The sequence below is a fragment of the Acipenser ruthenus genome, chromosome 45, assembly GCF_902713425.1.
Source record: "Acipenser ruthenus chromosome 45, fAciRut3.2 maternal haplotype, whole genome shotgun sequence".
NCBI classification, from domain to species: Eukaryota; Metazoa; Chordata; class Actinopteri; order Acipenseriformes; family Acipenseridae; genus Acipenser; species Acipenser ruthenus.
The window spans coordinates 6,496,293-6,516,942 of NC_081233.1; the positions used below are offsets into that span (position 1 = coordinate 6,496,293).

The 20,650-nt window shown below is 40.8% G+C and overlaps 1 protein-coding gene across 5 annotated transcripts in view; it reads right to left on the bottom strand.

Moving 5' to 3' along the window:
- Positions 1 to 894: 894 nt before the first annotated feature.
- LOC117401152 (RNA-binding motif, single-stranded-interacting protein 2-like) overlaps positions 895 to 20,650 on the bottom strand; it is a 43,422-nt gene continuing 23,666 nt past the window's right edge. For 4 of the 5 annotated variants that reach the window (XM_059013199.1, XM_059013198.1, XM_059013202.1 and 1 more), the window contains exons 3-14: positions 15,647 to 15,705; positions 15,113 to 15,216; positions 8,519 to 8,676; positions 7,749 to 7,828; positions 6,889 to 6,998; positions 5,708 to 5,754; positions 5,401 to 5,494; positions 4,877 to 4,927; positions 4,656 to 4,766; positions 3,840 to 3,920; positions 2,880 to 2,980; positions 895 to 2,007 (exon numbers count right to left, since the gene is read on the bottom strand). In XM_059013199.1, the coding sequence (XP_058869182.1) occupies positions 2,897 to 2,980; positions 3,840 to 3,920; positions 4,656 to 4,766; positions 4,877 to 4,927; positions 5,401 to 5,494; positions 5,708 to 5,754; positions 6,889 to 6,998; positions 7,749 to 7,828; positions 8,519 to 8,676; positions 15,113 to 15,216; positions 15,647 to 15,705 (979 nt within the window). In that variant the 3' untranslated portion in view covers positions 895 to 2,007; positions 2,880 to 2,896. The remainder of the gene's footprint in view (positions 2,008 to 2,879; positions 2,981 to 3,839; positions 3,921 to 4,655; positions 4,767 to 4,876; positions 4,928 to 5,400; positions 5,495 to 5,707; positions 5,755 to 6,888; positions 6,999 to 7,748; positions 7,829 to 8,518; positions 8,677 to 15,112; positions 15,217 to 15,646; positions 15,706 to 20,650) is intronic. The other variant, XM_059013200.1, reaches the window with a different exon arrangement.

A 20,650-nucleotide genomic window follows, 5' to 3' on the forward strand; every position in this document is an offset into this window, starting at 1 on the left:
AGATGCACTTCTGTGATACTGGAACTCACTTTGACAGCAGATACAAGTAACCCTCTTTCTAGCCAATGAACCGTCAGAAAGTTAAGAAAACTTCCCATTCACAAGTCCTTCAGTTTGAGTGCTTTACTACATAATGCGGTTCTGTGACTAACTTTATATTCAGACAATGACTACACTCATTCAGTCCTGGCATGCACAAAAATGGTGCATCAGGAAATTAATTACGGTGTGCTAAGAGGGACAAGACGGGAGTGGGCTTAACGTGCGTATCTCCCAAAAAATGTACGCGTTAATTACAGAAGTTAACTGCGATTAATTGACAGCCCTAATATATATATTGCAGAATGTAGATGGTTTTCAAATTTGTTTTTACAGCTGACATTGCAAATAATCCCTCAACATTGGTGGCCTTTTTTAACAATATGATTTTAACAATGAATATCAACATTAATAAAAAATTTTAAAAAAGCAAAACACGTTTGTCAGTACAAAACAGAAATACAGAACTTCACCCGACTGCTTGCATTCGCTGCGCACAAACTCAACAGACTTAAAGTCCTAGAAATCGAAAAAGTAAAAGATCCTAAAACATTTTACGTGTGTTCCTACAAAATACCTAAAAACTACTTTTTAAAAGAAACTGTATCTTGAAGAAATTCCTCTTTTCGAAAACAAAAACGACAATCTAAAAAAAAAAGGTTCAAGTGAATTAAAAGCCAAAGTCAAAGAAAATTTCTTAATTCTCTCTTTAAAAAAAAAACAGAAACAGGAAAAAATCAGCAGCATTGTGAAGCAAAATCTATAAACGACCCCCCCCCCCCCCCCCCCCTTCCTCACTTTTACTCCCCTAACCTCAAATACAAAAGCGTTGATGGACCCTGATCTAGCCAGTCCAAGTGTTTACTTATTTATTGATTCTTAGCAATTCTACTTTCCTGTACGGAACTACTCGCTAGACTAAGACAATTCTATTTAACCAAGCAAATTCACATTAGCGTTTTGACGTCTACTTACACAGCTTCAAATCACCTTTTCAAATCTGTTCCCATTGCAAAGCGGTGGTATTTAGACTCAGTTTAGATCATTAAAATAGACCTTAAGGCCGTAAATTAATCTTCATCAGAAATATCGCGGAAATTAAACAGTTGAATGCATTTTATTTAATCATGTTCAATGCTTTTCCGTTGAAATATTCAATAACAGCTGCTTTCTAGAATTGATTTGTGGCTGTTATGTTTTCCACAAACACCCATATATTTAAATACTTTGATTGTCTTTTGCTTTTTTACGTTCTGAATATCTTTTGAGTGGGAGAAATTGCAAAAATGTGGCCAGTCAAATTAAAATGCCTTAAAATATTTGTATTACAGTCACTTTTTAATTTGATCCAGCCCTACTATTGCCTGCATTGTATTCTCATTTTAATGGGAACAGATTATAAAGAAGTTACTTTACACTGCGTTTTTTTTGTTAGTATTTTTTTTCTCTATTTTAAAAGAACTATAAAAAATGCTGAAATCTACAACATCGCACAATTTGACAAATGCATTGATCACACGGTTTGAATCTGTACAAAATTGTCTAACTGCAGCTAATAAATGTCAAAAAAAAAAAAAAAAACAGATTGCATATTTTACACAAAAAACTTTTTTCTTTTTAGAAAAACCAAACCAAAAAAAAAGACACGTTTCTGCAACTCTCCAAAACGTTTTAAAAAATAAGAATTTTGTTATATTACGTGCACAAAAATAACATTTTTTGTTTTTCTATTTTTTTTTTAACCTTTTTATTTGTTTTCTGTTATCAAAATAGATATCTCCTTCACAGAAATCTCCCAACTTTGGTTGTTCGACTTAAGAAAAGTCTGTGACGATATAAGTGTTTTCTTTTCAAAAGAAAATAACTGTTGCTCTCAAGTTCTGTCCTGAAGAGACTTTTTTTTTCCCCCAGAGCTGGCAGTCTGTATTCCTTTTTGTGTTTCCATTTGAATTTGCTTGCTGAACAAACCTGAAATAAAAATGGAAGAATCTGGTTTATTACAGATGGGATAGATTTCCTGTAATCGACTTCACACTGAGGAACAGTTTCCCTTATATAGAGAATAACAGATTCTGCAGTGAATTGTAAGGTTATAATTACATCGAGGGGTTCTGGTGACACCATAAACCAGGAGAGCAGTGATCTCCAGAACCCTGAGCTGCAATTAAAACCGAAAGTAATTAACTTCAGCCCCATTCGTTATTCCATGATTTGATAAAGATTTTAAAGACGGGAAGGAAAGCACAGGAAGTGCAAGACTAACTGAAAGCAAGGCCTGCAAACAGAGATTTCTTAAACTTGTATAGTACCAGATATCATGTTTTAAAATAAACACACGTTCTCTAAAACAGATTTCTTTCCAAACGACACATTTGAGATCTAGATACTGAACAGACCTGCATAGGAGGCTGTGTGGTCTGGTGGTTAAAGAAAAGGGCTTGTAACCAGGAGGTCCCCGGTTCAAATCCCACCTCAGCCACTGACTCACTGTGTGACCCTGAGCAAGTCACTTAACCTCCTTGTGATCCGTCTTTCGGGTGAGACGCACTTGTAAGTAACTCTGCAGCTGATGCATAGTTCACACACCCTAGTCTCTGTAAGTCACCTTGGATAAAGGCGTCTGCTAAATAATAAAATGTATGCAATTATGATGTCAGCTGCAATTAAATTAACATGAGGAGGTCCAGCGTTCGCGCTGATCTGTGAAGCCAGCCCATTTAAAAGCTCCAGGATTCAGTCAGTGGCTAGCATCAGACAGATCTCAAGTCCAGAGCTCCACTACAAGCCCTTGGTAAAAAGCAGACTCTAATGATCCTGTTAAAGACGCACACGCTCCTCACCTGTCCTCTGCTTGGGTTCACTTGCTGTGCTGGTAGGAATAGGTAGTGTGTTCAGACGGCGTCTCTATGGCAACCTGCGACTGTTGCTGATTGCTGCTTTCCTGTCGTTTTAAATCAGGTAAGTGAATTATTACACTGGGAAAGGATTGAAATCAATTAATCTGCTTCCCTATACTTCACAACAGAGACAAAGCATCCAGGAGTTACCGTTTCGCAATTATTGTAATAAAAAAAAACACTCAATCATGGGCAAGACAAAAAATGTTTCTACTATTCAAATTGACCTACAGCCAGCTAAGCCACAGTTATACCATACCAGAGAATCTACCTGGATTGCATTTACCGCTTGAAAATAATAGGAACACTTTAATCCAACAGCATTCTTCGTTTGCATATGTTACGATGCATGGTGATCAAATCTAGTATTTGAATTGAGCTCTCCACAGAAATCAGGTGTGGGTCACTGGTGTTGATTGGGCTAATTTAAAATTCAAACTGAAACAACTGAAGATCTGTGGCGATCGCTGCTTTTCTTAAGACTCTTCGGAGAACAGCGATCCACACAAACCCAAGCAGCTGTTTCTTCACTCGGTTCACTCTGAATGGTAAATCAGCCCGATCCACACCAGCGACCCTCGCCTGGGCAGAGCCTGATCCGAATAATCGAATAGCGAGGTTCTGATCCAGGGCTGGCCAGCCCTGCTTCTGGAGAGCAGCAGGGTTCCACCTCAGTTCTCAATAACTCCATTGAATCAATGAATTCCTGGTCAACACAAACGTTTTTCCCCAGGTCTTTAGTCATTGATCATTTAAAGATATCAAGAAATACCTGCAGGACTGTGGCTCCAGGATCAGAGTTGGCCACTCCTGCTCTAATCAAACCCAGCCCGAAGTCTCTTGTTTCCCCCCCCCCCCATGTACAGTAAAGCCTTGTAGCGAGATGCTGGTATGAGACCCTACCTCGACTGCGACGCTGGAAGGAGGCACTGCTGTGTACTGTTGGATGTAGGTTCCTTGCATAGTCGTGGTGGCCGGCATATACTGGAGAGGAGAACAAAGATGAAGATCTGATAGTGAGGATTATCCATGGACCGGATTCTGGGTCAGCAATCGCGGCAATGAATCAGACGCTCATTACTTCCAATTTATAATTCGACGTGTGCATTTAAATAAAGAAATATTGAATGACACATTAAGACATTTATATTTACACATTTATCACTGTAAAGTTTCTTTTAGTATTTCTAAATTGATCCGTGATTTATAGTCACAGATGATAAATTGAATACCAGAAAGAGATGAGTAAAGACGTTTAAAATAACAGTCAAAGGCGGCATGCGTCCCCTCCCCTTTTTGCCTGTTTTAGCCAATCACAGGACGTGCGTCATCCACATGGATGACCTCAGATGCTAACACTGACGAGAGTGAAAGGAGAGAGGCGCGGGTTTCAACGAAGGACATAGTACTAGCGAATACAAATACAGTAATTTGATTCATTTGATTTTTAATAAATGTTTTTAATTATTATTAATTTCTAAAAAAGTCAGCCAGAATAGAATAGTAAGATTATTCTACTGCTGGTGGCTTAAGGGGACCCCAAGACCTCTGCTTTTTTAATTTCCTCCCCATTTGTTTTGACCATCAGCCGCCACTGGTGTGAATCTTTATGCACTGGCCGCTGTCCCACTCTACACAGTGATGGCCCTGAGGTGGCCAGCTGACCCCTGCAGTATGACGGTGATGGGGGTGGGCGGGGGGGGCAGTCATGTGACTCACGGTGCCAGTGCTGCCCATCGAGAGGTGGCTGAGCTGCTGAGCCAGGGGTCCCATCATGGAGGTGGGCTGGATGGACATGGTGTGGTCCATGGTGGGAGTCAGTACTGTGCCCTGGAGAAGAGAACCAGCAGTGAGCAGGAGCATTATCAAAGGGGACCCCTGCATAGCAATCAATACACCAGCAAGGACAATCTTATTATTAGAACATCAGTGAGACTTACAGCAGGCTGCATGAGGTATGATTGGTGATGCATCCAGGAGGGGCTGTGGACCTGCGAGGGAGACCAAATTAAAAGTTACATAAAGGAATACTGAAAAGTTTGGCTAGAGCTTTTACTGTGCATTCTGCAGGGGGAGCAAATTGCAAATATATATTTTGCATTTGAATTTATTTATCATCAATTTAAGTAATAATATAATAGTACAAAAAAAAATAGTATTTTAATATCGTGCAAGTGTACTTTTTAAAGCCTGGGTTAAATAAATCTCTGTTTGCAAGCCATGATTTCACAGAGTGTTGCACTTCCTTGCTCATACAACCAATCCATACATTAATATAATGTCCTTCATGTGCAAGCATTCCAGGATGCCTTACAAAAAAATAATAAAAAAATAAACTGCAAACCACAGGAGCTTCCAACTGCTCTCTAGTGAAAGGCCAAATCAAAGGGGTGCGTTTTGATCTTAGATTTAAAACTTCAAACACCAGCCCGTTGTAAAGTGAAACAGATCCTAATGCTCTGACCTGGTAGGAAGAGACAGGTGAGTGGAGGTAGGGGGAGATGGAGGTCTGTGCGATCATCCTGTTCGGGCCAATACTGTAGGGAGAGGAATAGAACCTGCAGGATGGAGAGATGGAAAGAATCATCACCAGTCAGCATCGCACCCAACTAAAAACCCGCCATAACAGCGTCAATCAGTCATGCAAGCGACATCCCGTTTAAAGAAAAGAGTGTGCTGCATGGTGCAGGTTTTTCTATTGCATTCTGTTTTTATGCAGATGAACGGAAGCATTTGGAATTAGTCCAGCGTGTGTGTTTTCCAAGTCTTACCCATTCGGTAAGGCTGTAGTTGGGTCGTACGTTAGCGTCATTCCTCCCTGCAAAGAGAATAGCAGTGATTAGCTACTGACGCAGCCAGTGAAAGTACTGCATACGTGTTAATGCTGTGTATACAGGTAATAAAGTAATACATTAGTAATATGATCAGCTGTAGATAAGATCACAAAGGTTGTTCAAGTGAGAAGTGAAAACTGAGAAAGATCTCTTCGATCTCTGCTTATGACGCGTTGCTACTGACTAAGAGAGAAGCATTCTTATTTCAGCGTGGCTCATTTTATAAGGGAGTTCAATTTTATATTATTATTATTTTATTATTATTTATTTCTTAGCAGACGCCCTTATCCAGGGCGACTTACAATCGTAAGCAAATACATTTCAAGTATCACAGTACAAGTAATAAAGAGCAAGATAAATACAATGACTTTGGTCATCAATCCCTGCTTGAACTGCAACTGCTTTCCCAATGGAATATCGGATCCATAATAACCGACACTAACCAATGCACTGAACGCTACTATATATAGAAGCAAAAAAAATAAATGGTATAGCCTCTTCATAAAAGTCTTGAAATACAACTGGAAACAGGCATTGGAACATTATTATATATGGTAATATATGCAAAATATATGCAACTTTATTACTAGTGAAAGCCTTCCTATGCTTACAACTGAAAACATGCATGTACTAATAATATAATGTAATGTAATATAACATAGCACTCTGCCTTTAATGCACTTTAACCTGCATTTATCTGCTCCCTATTTTACTGTATTTAATCCTGCACTGAACCTAATCTGTAGTATTTTGTATTTCACTTGCACTCGTATCTAACCCTGATGTAACTATCAACACTGTTATCTGCTCTTGAACTGCCTGATATCAAAATGTACTGTGTTTTGTATTTGCTCTTATTAGGACTGAAGTCATTGTGTTTTGTATCTTGCTCTTAATTGTACTGTAATTCTTGATATGTATTTTATTTTGTATACAACTGGAAGTTGCCCTGGGTAAGGGCGTCTGCTAAGAAATTAATAATAATAATAATAATAATAATAATAATAATAATAATAATGCCTGAGGCTCCACACAGGAATTGACTGGTGACTGAATGTTTCATTGAGGATCACAAATGAATTAATGGGTTGTGCGTCTCTAAACACCGCTGGTCTTACCGTCTCCCCATCCCTGGTCCAGGCTCTCCCATTCTGGATGTACTTTCCTTGATTCTGTCGCTTCTTCTGCCCTCCGTCCGCAAACTTACACAACAAGGGTTCCGAGGGAACTAAGGAGGAGGAGAGGGGGGGGGGGGACAGAGTGAAGCGTCACGGATAGGCAGTGTAGGAAAGCCTGAGGCTGCAGGCCCTCTGTTTGTCTGCGTTCTCTGAGACGCAATCTGAGAGCAATGCAAGTACTCAGACAAGACCTACACTGCTGTTGTGGGACAGAGGCGTTAGTTTAGGATTAATGAAGTATTAAACATGTTTAACCCTTTAAAGGTACGCGGGACACATGTGTCCTACAATTAAACGATGCTAACTTTCTTATTTTTGCAACGAGGAGCACGAAACAGGGATTCCAATTTACTGACGGGTTGGATCTAAATGGTCAGTTTCCTCCTCGTGATACTCGAGTCCCCCTCAAATGTATTTTAAGAAGAAACCGTTTGAACCACAAGCGCTTAATTCCTTGTGTACCTTCAGGGGTTAAACGTTTAACATATTGGGAGCGCTTGTAACCAAACACAAAAGCCATCAGAAGAAACCCATTATCGTTATAAAGTACTGCAACACGCATTTAATGAAGTATGGTAAAGAATGCAAACTGAATAGGAAACAAACTGGACTACACTGTGCACTGGCTGCTAAGGCTAACACCTATATTGGCCTGCATATTAGACAAAACAATTAACACTTGTGCTTCTCTATATACAAAAAGACTGCGTCATTTCTACAATCTCCACATTATGCTTCCCACTGAGCAGAATGAGGGATCGTTTGCATTTCTGCGCAGCAAGGAGTCGTTTTTGACTTGCCTGGTACCCCCGGTGGGGTCTTTATGTATTTGCCGTTAAAATGCTGGATGATGGCTTCGCACTTCTCTGTCGACTCCATCCTGAAATAAAACAAAAGGTATTTAAAACGACAATAGCAGCCTTTGGTCTGTGGTAGTGTGGTGGTGTAATACCATATCTAGTCACAAGAGGGCGCTGTTGCATTCCGTTAGTGGTGCCTCCTCGTTCATAATGGAGACAGGCACAGTTCAATTTCAGTTATGAAAGCAGTTATAGATGTGTATTTACGGATTGCTCTTTGAAGATGTTTGCCCTGCAGCGTCTGTACTTCCCAGGAGGACTCATAGGAAAAGCAGTGATGGGATTCTGAGAAGTTGCGTCTATAAGAGTTTTCAATGAAATCCCTGAAGCCTTCTCAGGATTTGGAACTTGTAGGGTTGGATACATATTGTTTTAATTTGGACAGGAATAAGGGAGTGGCCAAAAGATTGAATCAATGAGATATGACCTTACATTACTGTAAGAAGGCAGTTGTATTAAATGCACACCAATGCAAATGATTATAGGATTGTTGTATAATAATGAACTGATGAATTTGATTTCAGTTTTGTCTCCTTCAAAAATTAGGAGTTAATTAAAGACTGGAGTCTGGTGTGATGTGATGTTTTTGTTTGACACTTTCTAAAGATTTTAATGACAAAAACGCTTGATATATCAAATTAAGTACTTAACCCATAAATGGTTTGATACCGTGGGGATCCTGCTGTGGTCCCGGGCAGCGCCCTCCTTACCTGGCGAAACCCACTCCGCGGCTGGTCCCGTTGGCATCGCGCAGGATGCGGGTGGAGATGACCTGTCCGAAGGGCTTCAGCATGCCCTCCAGCTCCTGCTCGTCCATCGACACGGGCAGGTTAGAGATGTACAGGTTAGTGGGGTCCTGCTCCTGTTGCTGAGGGGACGAGAGACACAGCACAGTGAGAAACACGGGTTCAACTGTGTAGAGCTACAGCAGTGTGCACATGTATCAGAACACCCCACTGCTTCTGTATCAGAACACCCCATTGCTTCTGTATCAGAACACCCCATTGCTTCTGTATCAGAACACCCCATTGCTTCTGTATTAGAACACCCCATTGCTTCTGTAGTTTTTGTGTATATGAAATCAAACCACTGGAACTGAAAATCTGGGAATATACAGGCAAATGAGTGATTGTCTGACTTAACTGATGACTTTAATAGGCCACACATGCAATTAGAATAGTAAGATAAAAGGAACACAGCCACAAATGGTAAAATGATTTTTTTAGAAGCTGTTTAAGATGCCTAATTAAAACAGGGCTGCATTTTCAAAGCGTTTACTCCAGTCTTTAATTAAAAAAAAGCTGCAGGTTTTATAAAACTACAGCCAAACAACCCAAGTTCTGCAATTCATAGACTTTTATACAAATTGAAGCGGTCTGCTTATCAGGTTTACATCATCATGTACACAGAATTGACTCCTTTAAAGAAATAAAATAGTTAATTAAAGCCTGGAGTAAACACTTTGAAAATATGTCTCAAAGCGGTCTAACATTTGGCCTATTGTTTCTATATCACTGATTACTGTGCAAGAATGTAAATTCTCTCCCCCACAGGTTTTCATGCAGGTAGGTGCATGAAGGATTTAAATGACCTGAGGTGCTGCGATACATTTGCACAGTGCTGTATATCAGACCCACAATCTAACGAGGACAATGGTTTCTTTATATGTCCTTTTACACTTGAAGAGCAGAGGTCAGGACTATTTGTATATCGTAACCGATCTAATAGCCAGGATCAACTGCAATCTAAAAAGCAGCAATCAGGATGGTTTGCTTTGTTGTTCTGGTCACAGAGAAGTAAAACTAATTACAAGTATAGCCTATGAAAGTCATCCATTAAATTAGACTTTTGATAATTTTACATGATTTTCAGTTACAGTGGTGTGATTTCATATGCACAACAAATCTAAACTACAGAAGCAATGGGACTATTCTGATATATTTGCACACGGCTGTATACACACAGCCCAGTTGTGTCCCACACCAGATCTAAAGAGCTGCATTTATCAGCAGGGCAAGCAGAGGTCACCGGAGCCCAGAGAGAGTGGCCTGAACCTGGGGCTACCAGGGCCGGACAGGGAGGCTCCACGGAGCTCTTCTGCTTTAAAGGATCATTAATGCAATGATGTGATGCACTTCTAGGTGTCGGATACACGATCAGACTGTTTACGGCTCATTGTGTGCCAGGCAGAGCGGACCGGTTTCTTTGTGGCAATAAGACAACACGATCGCCACTAAACAGCAAGGCATTTGTCAACTTTGTCTAGTTAGGACTTTACAGTGATCTGTCGCAGCCCCGCTATTAAAGTATCTGTTTACTAATTAATGATCCTTTATCTCAGTATTGCATTGATTAAACAGGAAGTATACGAGCAATAAAGCAAAAAGACATACTGTAGTATTCGTAATTCAAAATACAATGCAATGTAAGCGTGATACATAGGGGGTCTACGCCACTATTAAGATCATAATGCTGATATTTTCGCCCTGCATTCATAAGAGTGCAGCATGGTTCTATTTCGTGTGCTCGGTATGGAGCATTCTGGGGGGATGCTGGGTTAATAGTTTATAGCATTTGGATCCACCGCAGTGTCCATCATTTAAACAGACCTGTCTGTGTTACTTCTGATATGAAGAGCAAAAACAGACCCTTAAAACTAGAATGTGTCTGTGTAAGAAAACTCGCATGGCTATTCAGTGTAATGTATAATGAACCTCACAGTGTGTAGGATGAGCTTGGTCTAGATCTCTTCTGCATTAGACAAAACTACGCAGTGTCGTTGGTGAAAACAGGAAGGTAATTCGTAGAATCGTAGGTGTGTTGACTAGATGAAAATAGAAACGGTTTCATAAACAGCTCTGACAAATATCCATCGCTGGTAAAGAACAGGGCTGTGCATTTATATGAAACCCATACAATACCAATGCAGTGATACCATGCAGTATAGTATAGTGTTTTCTTTATAAGGTCATTTGATAGGATTTTTTTACTGCTTCGATTAATTTTTTTTTTAATATGATTTATGGGATGAATCATACTTTTGTTTTCCAGCAAATTCAAAATGAAAAGAATTTTAAAATATAAAAAAATGAAACTATATTCAAACAACCCATATATGTTTTGGGGGGGTCTACACAAAGGGTTTAAATGATTAAAAAAAATAATTTAAAAAACCTTCAATTTCATTTTGTAATTAAAAAGACAGCTGAAATAAATGTAAAACTTTTCATTTATATACAATATAATAGACTTCACTAATCAATAACCCTGGTAGTCCAAACTGACCTACAGTATAACGTAAACCATGCCATTGTGATGACATTCCTGCAGTAAGCAGCTGTAGAAACCAAGCTTCACAATTCTGGGATTCATCTGTCAAACATTCACAACTGTCTCTGTGTTTCGATTCAAAACGGCTGTTCCTCATCTCTGTTGAAATATAGAAGTATGAAAAACAGACTAACTAGACAAAGCATTTTTACTGCCCGCAACTCGCTGTCACTATCAGCACTCGGAACAGACCACTGATCTGAATCCGGTCCACTGTATATAAAACAAACAAACTGCTAGTGCTGGATTCTACCACTGCGACAAGAATCATTGTGCAATTTCCAAGAAGCAGGGCAGGAAACCGGGGGAGGAATTAGCAACTAATCACGGCGAGGGAGGGAGAGAGAGAGGGAGAGAGAGAGAGGGAGAGGGTATTGGCTGTACTTGGCTTGACCCTGTTCCCTATGGACCCTGTTTCCTCACTTTCATTTCTCAACTTCTAAAAAGTCAAGCAAAGAAAGGCATGTGTGTGCGCATGTGTCTGTGCGTGTCTCTCTTTGTGCATGTGTGTCTCTGTGTGTGTGTGTGCGTCTGTCTGTGCGTCTCTCTGTGCGTGTGTGCACGTGTCTCAGTGTGTGTCTCTGTGCGTCTCTCTGTGTGTGTGCGTGTCTGTGTATGTGTGTCTCTCTCTGTGCATGTGTCTGCCTCTGTGTGTGTCTCTCTCTCTCTCTCTCTCTCTGTGTGCGTCTCTCTCTCTCTCTCTCTCTCTCTCTTTCTCTCTCTCTCTGTGCATGTGTGTCCGGGTCATGTGTTAAGCAAACACTTGTGAAAGCAGGGAAGTGCACCCCAGCTGTGTCTTAATCTGAACCCTGCCCTCTGTACTACAACATAAAAGCAGCTCAACAGAAAAGTGCTCTTCTGGCAGGACGCACACACAGCCTAGAGCTTGTGTCCCTAGTAAGCATTTCTATAGGATAATATGTCCAGCTGACCCCGTCTCACCCAGGGTGAGTGATTAGAATGGTTCAATACCAGCCGCTAACCCCAACCGTCCAGGGCTTTGTTTCAAACAGGCTCTAAATACTTGTTTTTTAGTCAGCATTGTTTTCCAGTGCACGTGTTAACAGACAACCCCATCTTTAAAAAGTCTGCAGCTACAGTGAATTAGCTATAGCAGGGCTGTCCATGTGTGGCTCTTCTGAGGTATCCCATTTAAGGACATTTAAAAAAAAAACTGCAAGAACAGTCTAGTCTTGGGTAGAAACAAGTACAAAATGAATGAGCAGAAAACTACAGAACCGTTTCTGTTTAGTTGCCAGTAATAATTAGTTATTTGAATGACTTGTCTTCTTCATTAAGTGTTTGTAGTGATTGACGAGTATCTTGTTGGATCCTGATTCTCCTTGGATAGAGAGCAGATTGCTGTTTTTGAATTCTCTCTCTCTCTCTCTCTTATGATGTATTTTATAAGAAATACAGTCCTTCCTTTAAAAACTAGTATGTGCCCTACTTATTGTAAGGTGTGTAACTACAGCCATTAACTATAATGTGATCTTTGTTATTTATAAGTGTTGGCACACCAGTCTGCATGCAGACACATGCACACACACTGACACTCACACATACTCCAGGCAAACAATTAGACAAGTCTCGCTCGGAAACAATGCAACCCTAACAAAAAAAACATAACCTTGGGAGACTTTGTAAATGAATAAGGGGGTGAATGAATAGATGTTTTGGATGATATTAGATGACAGAATGCACCAGTCAGGCATTCTGCAATGTTTGTAAACGGAGAGCACTGCATTGGTGTGATGGATTGCTCATTGTCTTCTTTAGCGGATATCTGAAGAGGGGGCAATTATCTATTCAGGGAGGTGAGTGCACGGAAATGCAAACAGTTCATTAATCTGTTCCAAAGCAAGCTGTACAGTAAAACCTGTCTAATCCAGCATCGACAGGGACCAGAGAATTGTGCCGGATTGTGTGCTGGATTTCAGAGGTAATGTAAAATCTAATACTATACCTCAACATATCAATAAGAAACTATTTGAATGCTTTGAAAAACTTATTCTAGAACATACAGCAGAAGTGCTGTCCAGGTATACTCTGTATCAAGGATTTTAATGAACATTTTCCATGCAATTTATTTAATTATACATTTAGAAAGAAAAAACACCGACTCTGCTTGACTATACAGTCAAGTTTTATACTGATTTTAAGCAGACAAGACTTTAAAATCATGCCAAATCCCAGATTAGACAGGTCTTGGATTGTAGCGGGGATCACACCATTGATATCAATAGGGATTTGTTTGGGACCCCAAAATGATGCTGAATTATACAGAACACGAGTTTGGAGAGGGGCTGGACTGTATAACAGCAAACACAGGCTACTAACATTTTGTTCTCAGTTTGTTGTGTGTTGGAAATGTGAAACACGTTAAACTATTATGCCGATGTCTTGATTATAGCATTACTGTCATCGCTCTACAGTGCTGTGACGGCAATGCTGGAAGGTGTGGTAGCAGTTATGGGACATACAGTACGTCACACAGTGACATTTATAATGTTAAATGTCACTGCCTGCCCTGCAAACACCGCCTGAACAAACGTTCCTTTGCATGTGCAGGTTTAGTTTAAAAGACCTGTTTTAACATTATTCAGCATTGGGACTATCACAAAACCTGGAATGGGTGAAACTGCTATGCAACCTGAGTTTTATTTCTGTCCCTGGTATCAGATTGTGGGGGTAAATACAGATGTCGTTCCGTCTGCACAACCGTCCCTCTGTATGTCACAATTTTACATGTGCAACAGATACAGTTATTCCACACACTGTAACATTTTGAAACATACTTTACCATGACACTATAATGACATCTTAAATACCATTTTCATTAAACTATTTTTGCCATGCCATTGTATAGACAGAACAGAGAAAAAGGCAGTCAGGCAGGCACTTAAGGGGTTAAACCCACTAGCAAACGAACCTAAAGTTCCAGCATTGTCCTGTGAATGGTGTGAAGGAATGGTTACACAAGCGAGCAGACTGGAGTGTTGCAATGGGTCAGGAAGAGGAGGGGTTCTGAGACTGTATCTCACAGACACTAAATGAGTTCCCAGTGTTGGGACACAGTGTCACGTATTGTCCTGGGCTCTTTTACAGCAGGCAGTGTAGCACGCTCCCAGGGCTGCCTCAATGGGGCTGGCTGAATGGGATCAGAGGATCGCTTTAATAGGACTACAAGAATCCCTTTCACGGGGGCGAGAGACACCCACACAAAGGCGCTGGCCAGTTAACAGGGTGATGGAGAGAGTCAGGCTGTCTGCTCTCTGTGTCTTCATCGCGCCACAATAAACAAGACCTGTAAGCTGGCTATAAAGCCACTGCTGCAATGAAACAGCAGGAACCGCCATCAACCCTGTGGGCAGTGTGTGACTATAACAGAAGTGTGATTGCATTAAGGGGTACCTATCGCCTTGCATTCTGCACTTCAGTGTGGAGCTAAGCAAGATTTTAAAATCCATTTTAATTCACTGACCCACTTTCTTTTTTTTTCTCTTTGCTTGTATTGTATACTTCAGATTGGAATATGCAGGCATCAGTTCAGATTTACCAGGAGCTAGAATTTCAAACTCCTGGCACTGATCATTTCAATAACGGAAGTTCTGAAGCCCTGGATTGGGTGCAGGGTTAGGCCAAGTTTCACGCCTTGCAGTGCTAATGCTGCTAACGCTACTAGGAGGTAAGCAAATAGAACTTAAAACGCTGGTTAGCACTCCTTTAACAGAGGTATTTTCACAGGGTCTTGCGTCACCACTTGGTGGATCAGGTAAAAAAAATACAGGTTTTCCAACCATGCACAACCACAGTATTGTTCTTGTAGCAAATTTTAATATCTGGCAACGATATAACCTTCATCAGCTCCACCAATTTAAGACTAGTTCAAAGCTGACTTCAAATCGGATAGCTGTTAGAATCTGCGTTGGTGAAAGCGTGTTTTTATATACATGTAAAAACAGGAATACAACCTTAAAGATTACCTTGGCCATCTGAGCCTGAACGCCGCTGGATTTCAGAGCAGTGACAGCCTTCTGGGCAGCTGCAGGGTTGTCGAAATCCACAAACCCATAACCTGCGAGGGTACAAGGCATTCACAGTGAGAGACGACAGAAATGGGGCATTCTGTTAGCCATCCGATTCAAATTGAAGGATACGGTCCTGGTGGGCTAATCCACTCCAGGTTTTACGCAACTTAATGAAACTACTTCAGGGTCTGGATGGGAGTTTAATTGGTCCAACAAGGTTGGAACAAAGACCAGGACTGGAAGAGCCAACTTTGGATACCGCTGATATAAATGAATTGATTCCCCTAGCCTAGGGAACTCCTAGGCCTAGGAGTCATTGGGAAACCATTATTACCTTTCCTTCCTTTCCTGTGGAAGCAGATTTTTATTATTATTATTTTTTTTTTATCAAAGAACTAGCCAAAACGTTTGTCTACTAGACTTAGTTTATTTATTTACGTATTTATTTTTTAATGCCTTTAAGGAGCCGGAACTCACCTTTGCATTTGTTGGTAGTCTTATCCAGGATGGCCTTTGTAGAAACGATTTTTCCATACCTGCCAAACAGAGATAGAGAGAGATGCTTAAGCTAATGGTTTCAAATGGACAGCTATGGCTAGAGCCCCGTGAAATTCTTTTTATCTTTTATTAGTTTTCGTTTTATTTTTCACAAATTTCGTTTTATTTCGTTTCATCACAGATACACATTAATAAAACAACTCAAATAGATGTATAACAAGAATAGCATAGTATACATCATGTTTTAACTACATACATATTTTTTATTAAACGTTATCCGATTTTTTTTTTTTTACATTTAGTTACCATAATTTCTCATTAGCGGCAGTAATGGTAACGTACAGTCGCCCACTCTTTAATTAACTGCCTATTTATAGTAAATACTGCCCTCTATAAAAATACAATATATATATATATATATTTACACTGCCCTACTATTGCGGCTGTCATAATAATTGCACGTACAGCAATCTACCCAATAAAAAATCCGATTGGAATTGTATTTCAATCCCATTGCACTGAAGCAGGGCTCCAGTATAAAAAACAAGCTTGGGGTTTCTCAGTATTTAAACACCAAGCAAAGCAGATTCATTCATTCGAAACCAAAACAGCATTTGCTCCACTGCAAAGTTTGCACCACTTGAAATAAAACAAAGAATTAGCATACTACTACAAAATACAAGCAAACAAGCCATATTTCCATAAAAGGAATACACAGCTAATGCTTAACGACAGTATCTTTTGACTCCCGTTCCAGCTGACATTTGCAAAGTCTGCACATCATTATTTTGTCATCGTCAGCTGCACACATCCCCTCTGCAGCGTTGTTGAATTGTTATGCGTGGTTTAGAAACACACATCTCTTCTCTTCCATCATGATTTGAATTCCCAAACGACTCGCTTCAAATTATACATCCGCGCAAGTGCTAGAGCTTCCGTTTCCCTTCAGACCGTGCCCATGGTAACGGCTGAGCCTTGACAACTACGATTGCAAGTATGTATTTAAAGTATTTTTTGTATAAACCTCCCAATTTAAAAATGCCTTTCTAAGTTTGCTTTATAATGAATTTTCGTTTTATTTCATTTTACATTTGCATGTCGTTTTATTTTGTTTTATACTTGCATGTTGTTTTATTTCGTTTTATATTTGCATTTCGTTTTATTTAGTGCTATTTCGTATTTGCAAAAAACCCAAGGCTCTAGCTATGGCCAAACGTTTTACATCACAAAACTATATGAACATAATTTAGAACTTTTTTTAACATCATGTAATCAAAGAAACTACAAAATGATATCACAAAAGTCGACCAGAAGCCATAATAGTAGTACAGCATTTCGAAATGTCACATTTTTCAAGCAGCAAAATTAGCTCATTCTATAGGGTGACGCAAAACGATGCAAACTATGACCCGATTTTCCACGTAAGACTGACAGTGGCACGGACAGACCGGTGGTTATCCTAATACCAGTGGGCTTTATGGTGTGCTGGCAGGAAAAATGGGCAAGTGAAAATAACATAAAACACCTAGAGGAAAAAATGACAAGGGTAGGAAAGCTGTTTATCGCTCACATTAAAAGACTAGAAGACCTTGATTTAGGGAGCAGTGGTGAATAACTATAAAACAATCCCTGCTTCGGTGATAAAAAATACAATGGTACGTTCCAGCAGAGTTATTCATTTTAGAGCAGCAATCCTGAGGCCCAGCCCTGTGTGATTCTCAAATTCCCAGTTGTCATCACGTGCCGTGAAACCCAATAATCCTCTGCAGTCCTGTGCAGGCCGGCATGGCACAGCTCCCTATTATAAGTGAAGGGGGGAGGACAGCCTGGCTCTGTGTCAATGGCACACTCACTCGCACAAACACATGCCTTATTATCATCAATACAGCCCAGCTGCAGGCAATAGGCCCTTGCTTACTCCTTTCAGTGCTGCAGACATACCTCCACGGTGCTGCATAGGGAGGCTGTGTGGTCCAGTGGTTAAAGAAAAGGGGCTTGTAACCAGGAGGTCCCCGGTTCAAATCCCACCTCAGCCACTGACTCATTGTGTGACCCTGAGCAAGCCACTTGACCTCCTTGTGCTCCGTCTTTCGGGTGAGATGCAATTGTAAATGACTCTGCAGCTGATGCATAGTTCACACACCCTAGTTTCTGTAAGTCGCCTTGGATAAAGAGGTCTGCTAAATAAACAAATAATAAATACATAAATAAATACCTGGCCAGGTATGCTAGCACCTTCATTGGTGTATGTTTCCTTTTTATAAGCATTTGAAAGTATAAGGCATCGGTATTGTTTCACCTGCTGTAAATTTCCTTTCGAACTTCAAGGTCAGAACTATCAGGAAAGTTGATTTTTTGTTTTCTCTTTTTCCTGAATTGGTTAAAGGTATTTGTTTGCTTGGTTCCATGCCTTGAGGAAGGATACCAGTTTTTCCCTTTGCATAAATCTCTCTATTTCCCTGCTCTGAAACAGGATGGAGGCTGGGTGCAACCCGGCGACCCTGCGCACCGCAAGAGAGCGTCTTAACCACAATGCAAAAAAGCCGAGCTCGTCTGCATTCGTGATGTCACAGCTTCTGACCTCATCTCATCTGTAACAGCAGCGTATCACACAGCACTGCCTGTTACATCTACAGCAGGTAGGGTCTATCCTGTATCAGGATCTTGTTTTCTTCTCTGTGGGACTGATTTTATTGAACTGTTTTGAGTTCAAAGACTGTGTTGCTCTGGCTTCGACTATTTTTAATTTATACGGATTCAAGCTTTCTTTTTTGTTTGCTGTAACTATTAGAGTTCATATCTAACCATGTTCTAACATCTTCAGGTTTGAACAACACCAGTGGCGGGCCGACTAATCTGATGAACAGGAGCGGCGACAGCCTTGTTAAGAGTGCTACGTATTTATTAATGTTTTGCGGTTGTACAAATGTACTTTGATTAACTCTAAGGGTGTTTAAAAGATCCACTTCAAGGTTTGATTCTCTGGCCTGTCTCTGGTTTCCCCAAAACCCGTGGAACATCCCCCCCCCCCCCCACCCCCACCCCCCTCCCCACCCCCCCTCCCCTTGGCTCGAGCGTCACAGCCTGTCAAACATCATTCCAGACAGTACGAGAGCAGGGAGCATGGCAAGCTGATGACTTGATATGCAGGCTCTCGACCTGGCTGCTAACAATGGCCCGTTTGTTCAGTGGGGTCTTGATCAAAGATGTGCTGTACTGCACACATGAGGGAAGGGCCAAGAGCACTCGCTTTACTCTGAGAGCAATTGGCTTTGATTTACAGTGTTTGTACATTCCTTATTTTTGATAATACCTTTTTTGTTCCTGCAGGATCTTCTCATAGTTGTCCAGGGTTTAAATGTGTAAAACAAATGTTGGTAGCATTAAATCAAGTTTGCAGAACTCTTTCTGAACTGTTTTAGAGTAGGTTTATACTAATGTCTTAAAGCACTACCTTGCAAGTGTATTACAAACACTTAGACATGACCTAAGACAGAAAACAATCCTTAAAGTTTTGTGATTGAAGCCCGGGCTTTTTGATAAACAGGAAGTGTGGACTAGGGAGGAATGCAGTAATGCAGTAAACATACAACAAGCAAATTATGTGTGAGCAGGACAGGGAATTTATAGCAAACCCGCAGTGAATTAAACTGATTCCAAAAGTAACTGTAATAAACAACTTTCTCAATCGCGTGTGTGTGTTTGAGAGAAAGGGAGGCTGTATGCAATACAGTGAATGAGGCCAACAGGGAAAGAGCCTTGCTAATTCTCTGTTCTCATGTTTGTGTGCGAGCACTTCCTGTGGAAAAGGGATAAAGCCCTTTGTTGGTAAAGAGAGAGAGAGAGAGCTTCGTCCAAGCAGCGACAGAAGAACTATTTCGGTGTCAAGGAGTCGGGAAGGAGCTTGTAAAGCTCTGGAGCTGGAATGCGGAAATGCTGGGACCTTTGACCTGGTTCTCGCTGCAGATTCCACTAGGTGATTTGGGGGGGGGGGGGGGGGTAGACTTGGGCGTGGACTTTTATACTTTGACCTACTTGAGTCCCTGCCCTCCCTCCCTCCCTTCCTAAGTTTAATTCCGGTCCTTCCCAGCTGATAGTGCCCCGGCCTCTCTCGCCTTTATGGATTTCCTGTCAGGACTGGGTGGTCCCTCTGGGGCACTCAAAGACAGATGTGAACTGGTTTTGTAGCCTGACTCTGACTGCAGGGTTTCATACACCAAGCTCCACCACTAGAGCTTTCCTCCCCTCTCTCTCCTCAGACAGACAACGCACAGACAAAAACATTTTTTTGTTTTTACTATAAAGAATGCGGCTATTATGTAATCCTATTGTCACGGAATCAAGGGCTCTGCAGAAGAATACTTAAAGGGGTAGTAACAACTTTCTGCCAAGTACATTTTTCTGTTTCATCTTTACTGTAAATCATGGTGAAGCCCATTTATCCACACACCCCCACACTGTAGATTCACACTCCCTGTGCAGCAGGTAGTACATTAGTGGGATTCTAATACCTTCCACAGGCAGTGAATCTAGAGTGTGGTGATGTCGATATTCTAAAGAAGTCTTGAATCTATCTAAGGAGGAATGAGAAGGGACTTGTTTGCTATTGTCTTAATTTACCTTCAGCTTGTGATTGAGTGTTTTGGAGTAAGAGGTGACCATGTTATATTTAGATCACAGATTTTTTTAAATGTACAGTAACATTTTAAAAGTCGTTGTAAAGTCTTATTGTCACGTATAGCCTTGTCCCTCGTTTATGCTGATCCAATTAGTTTTGCATTAGACACACACTAAATCTCGCCCCAAACGTTTCATGTGGTCCAACAAGGAAAGAACAAAAAAAAATCCAGCTGGGCCTATCAGGGTATAGTTTGATCAAAGTATAGCAACGTTTCAGCTAGTGCCTTTGTCAGTGTCACAGCTGGCTTTGCAAAGGAAAACCAATAGAACTTCCCTTTTTTCCCCCAGACAGAAGTATTTAGA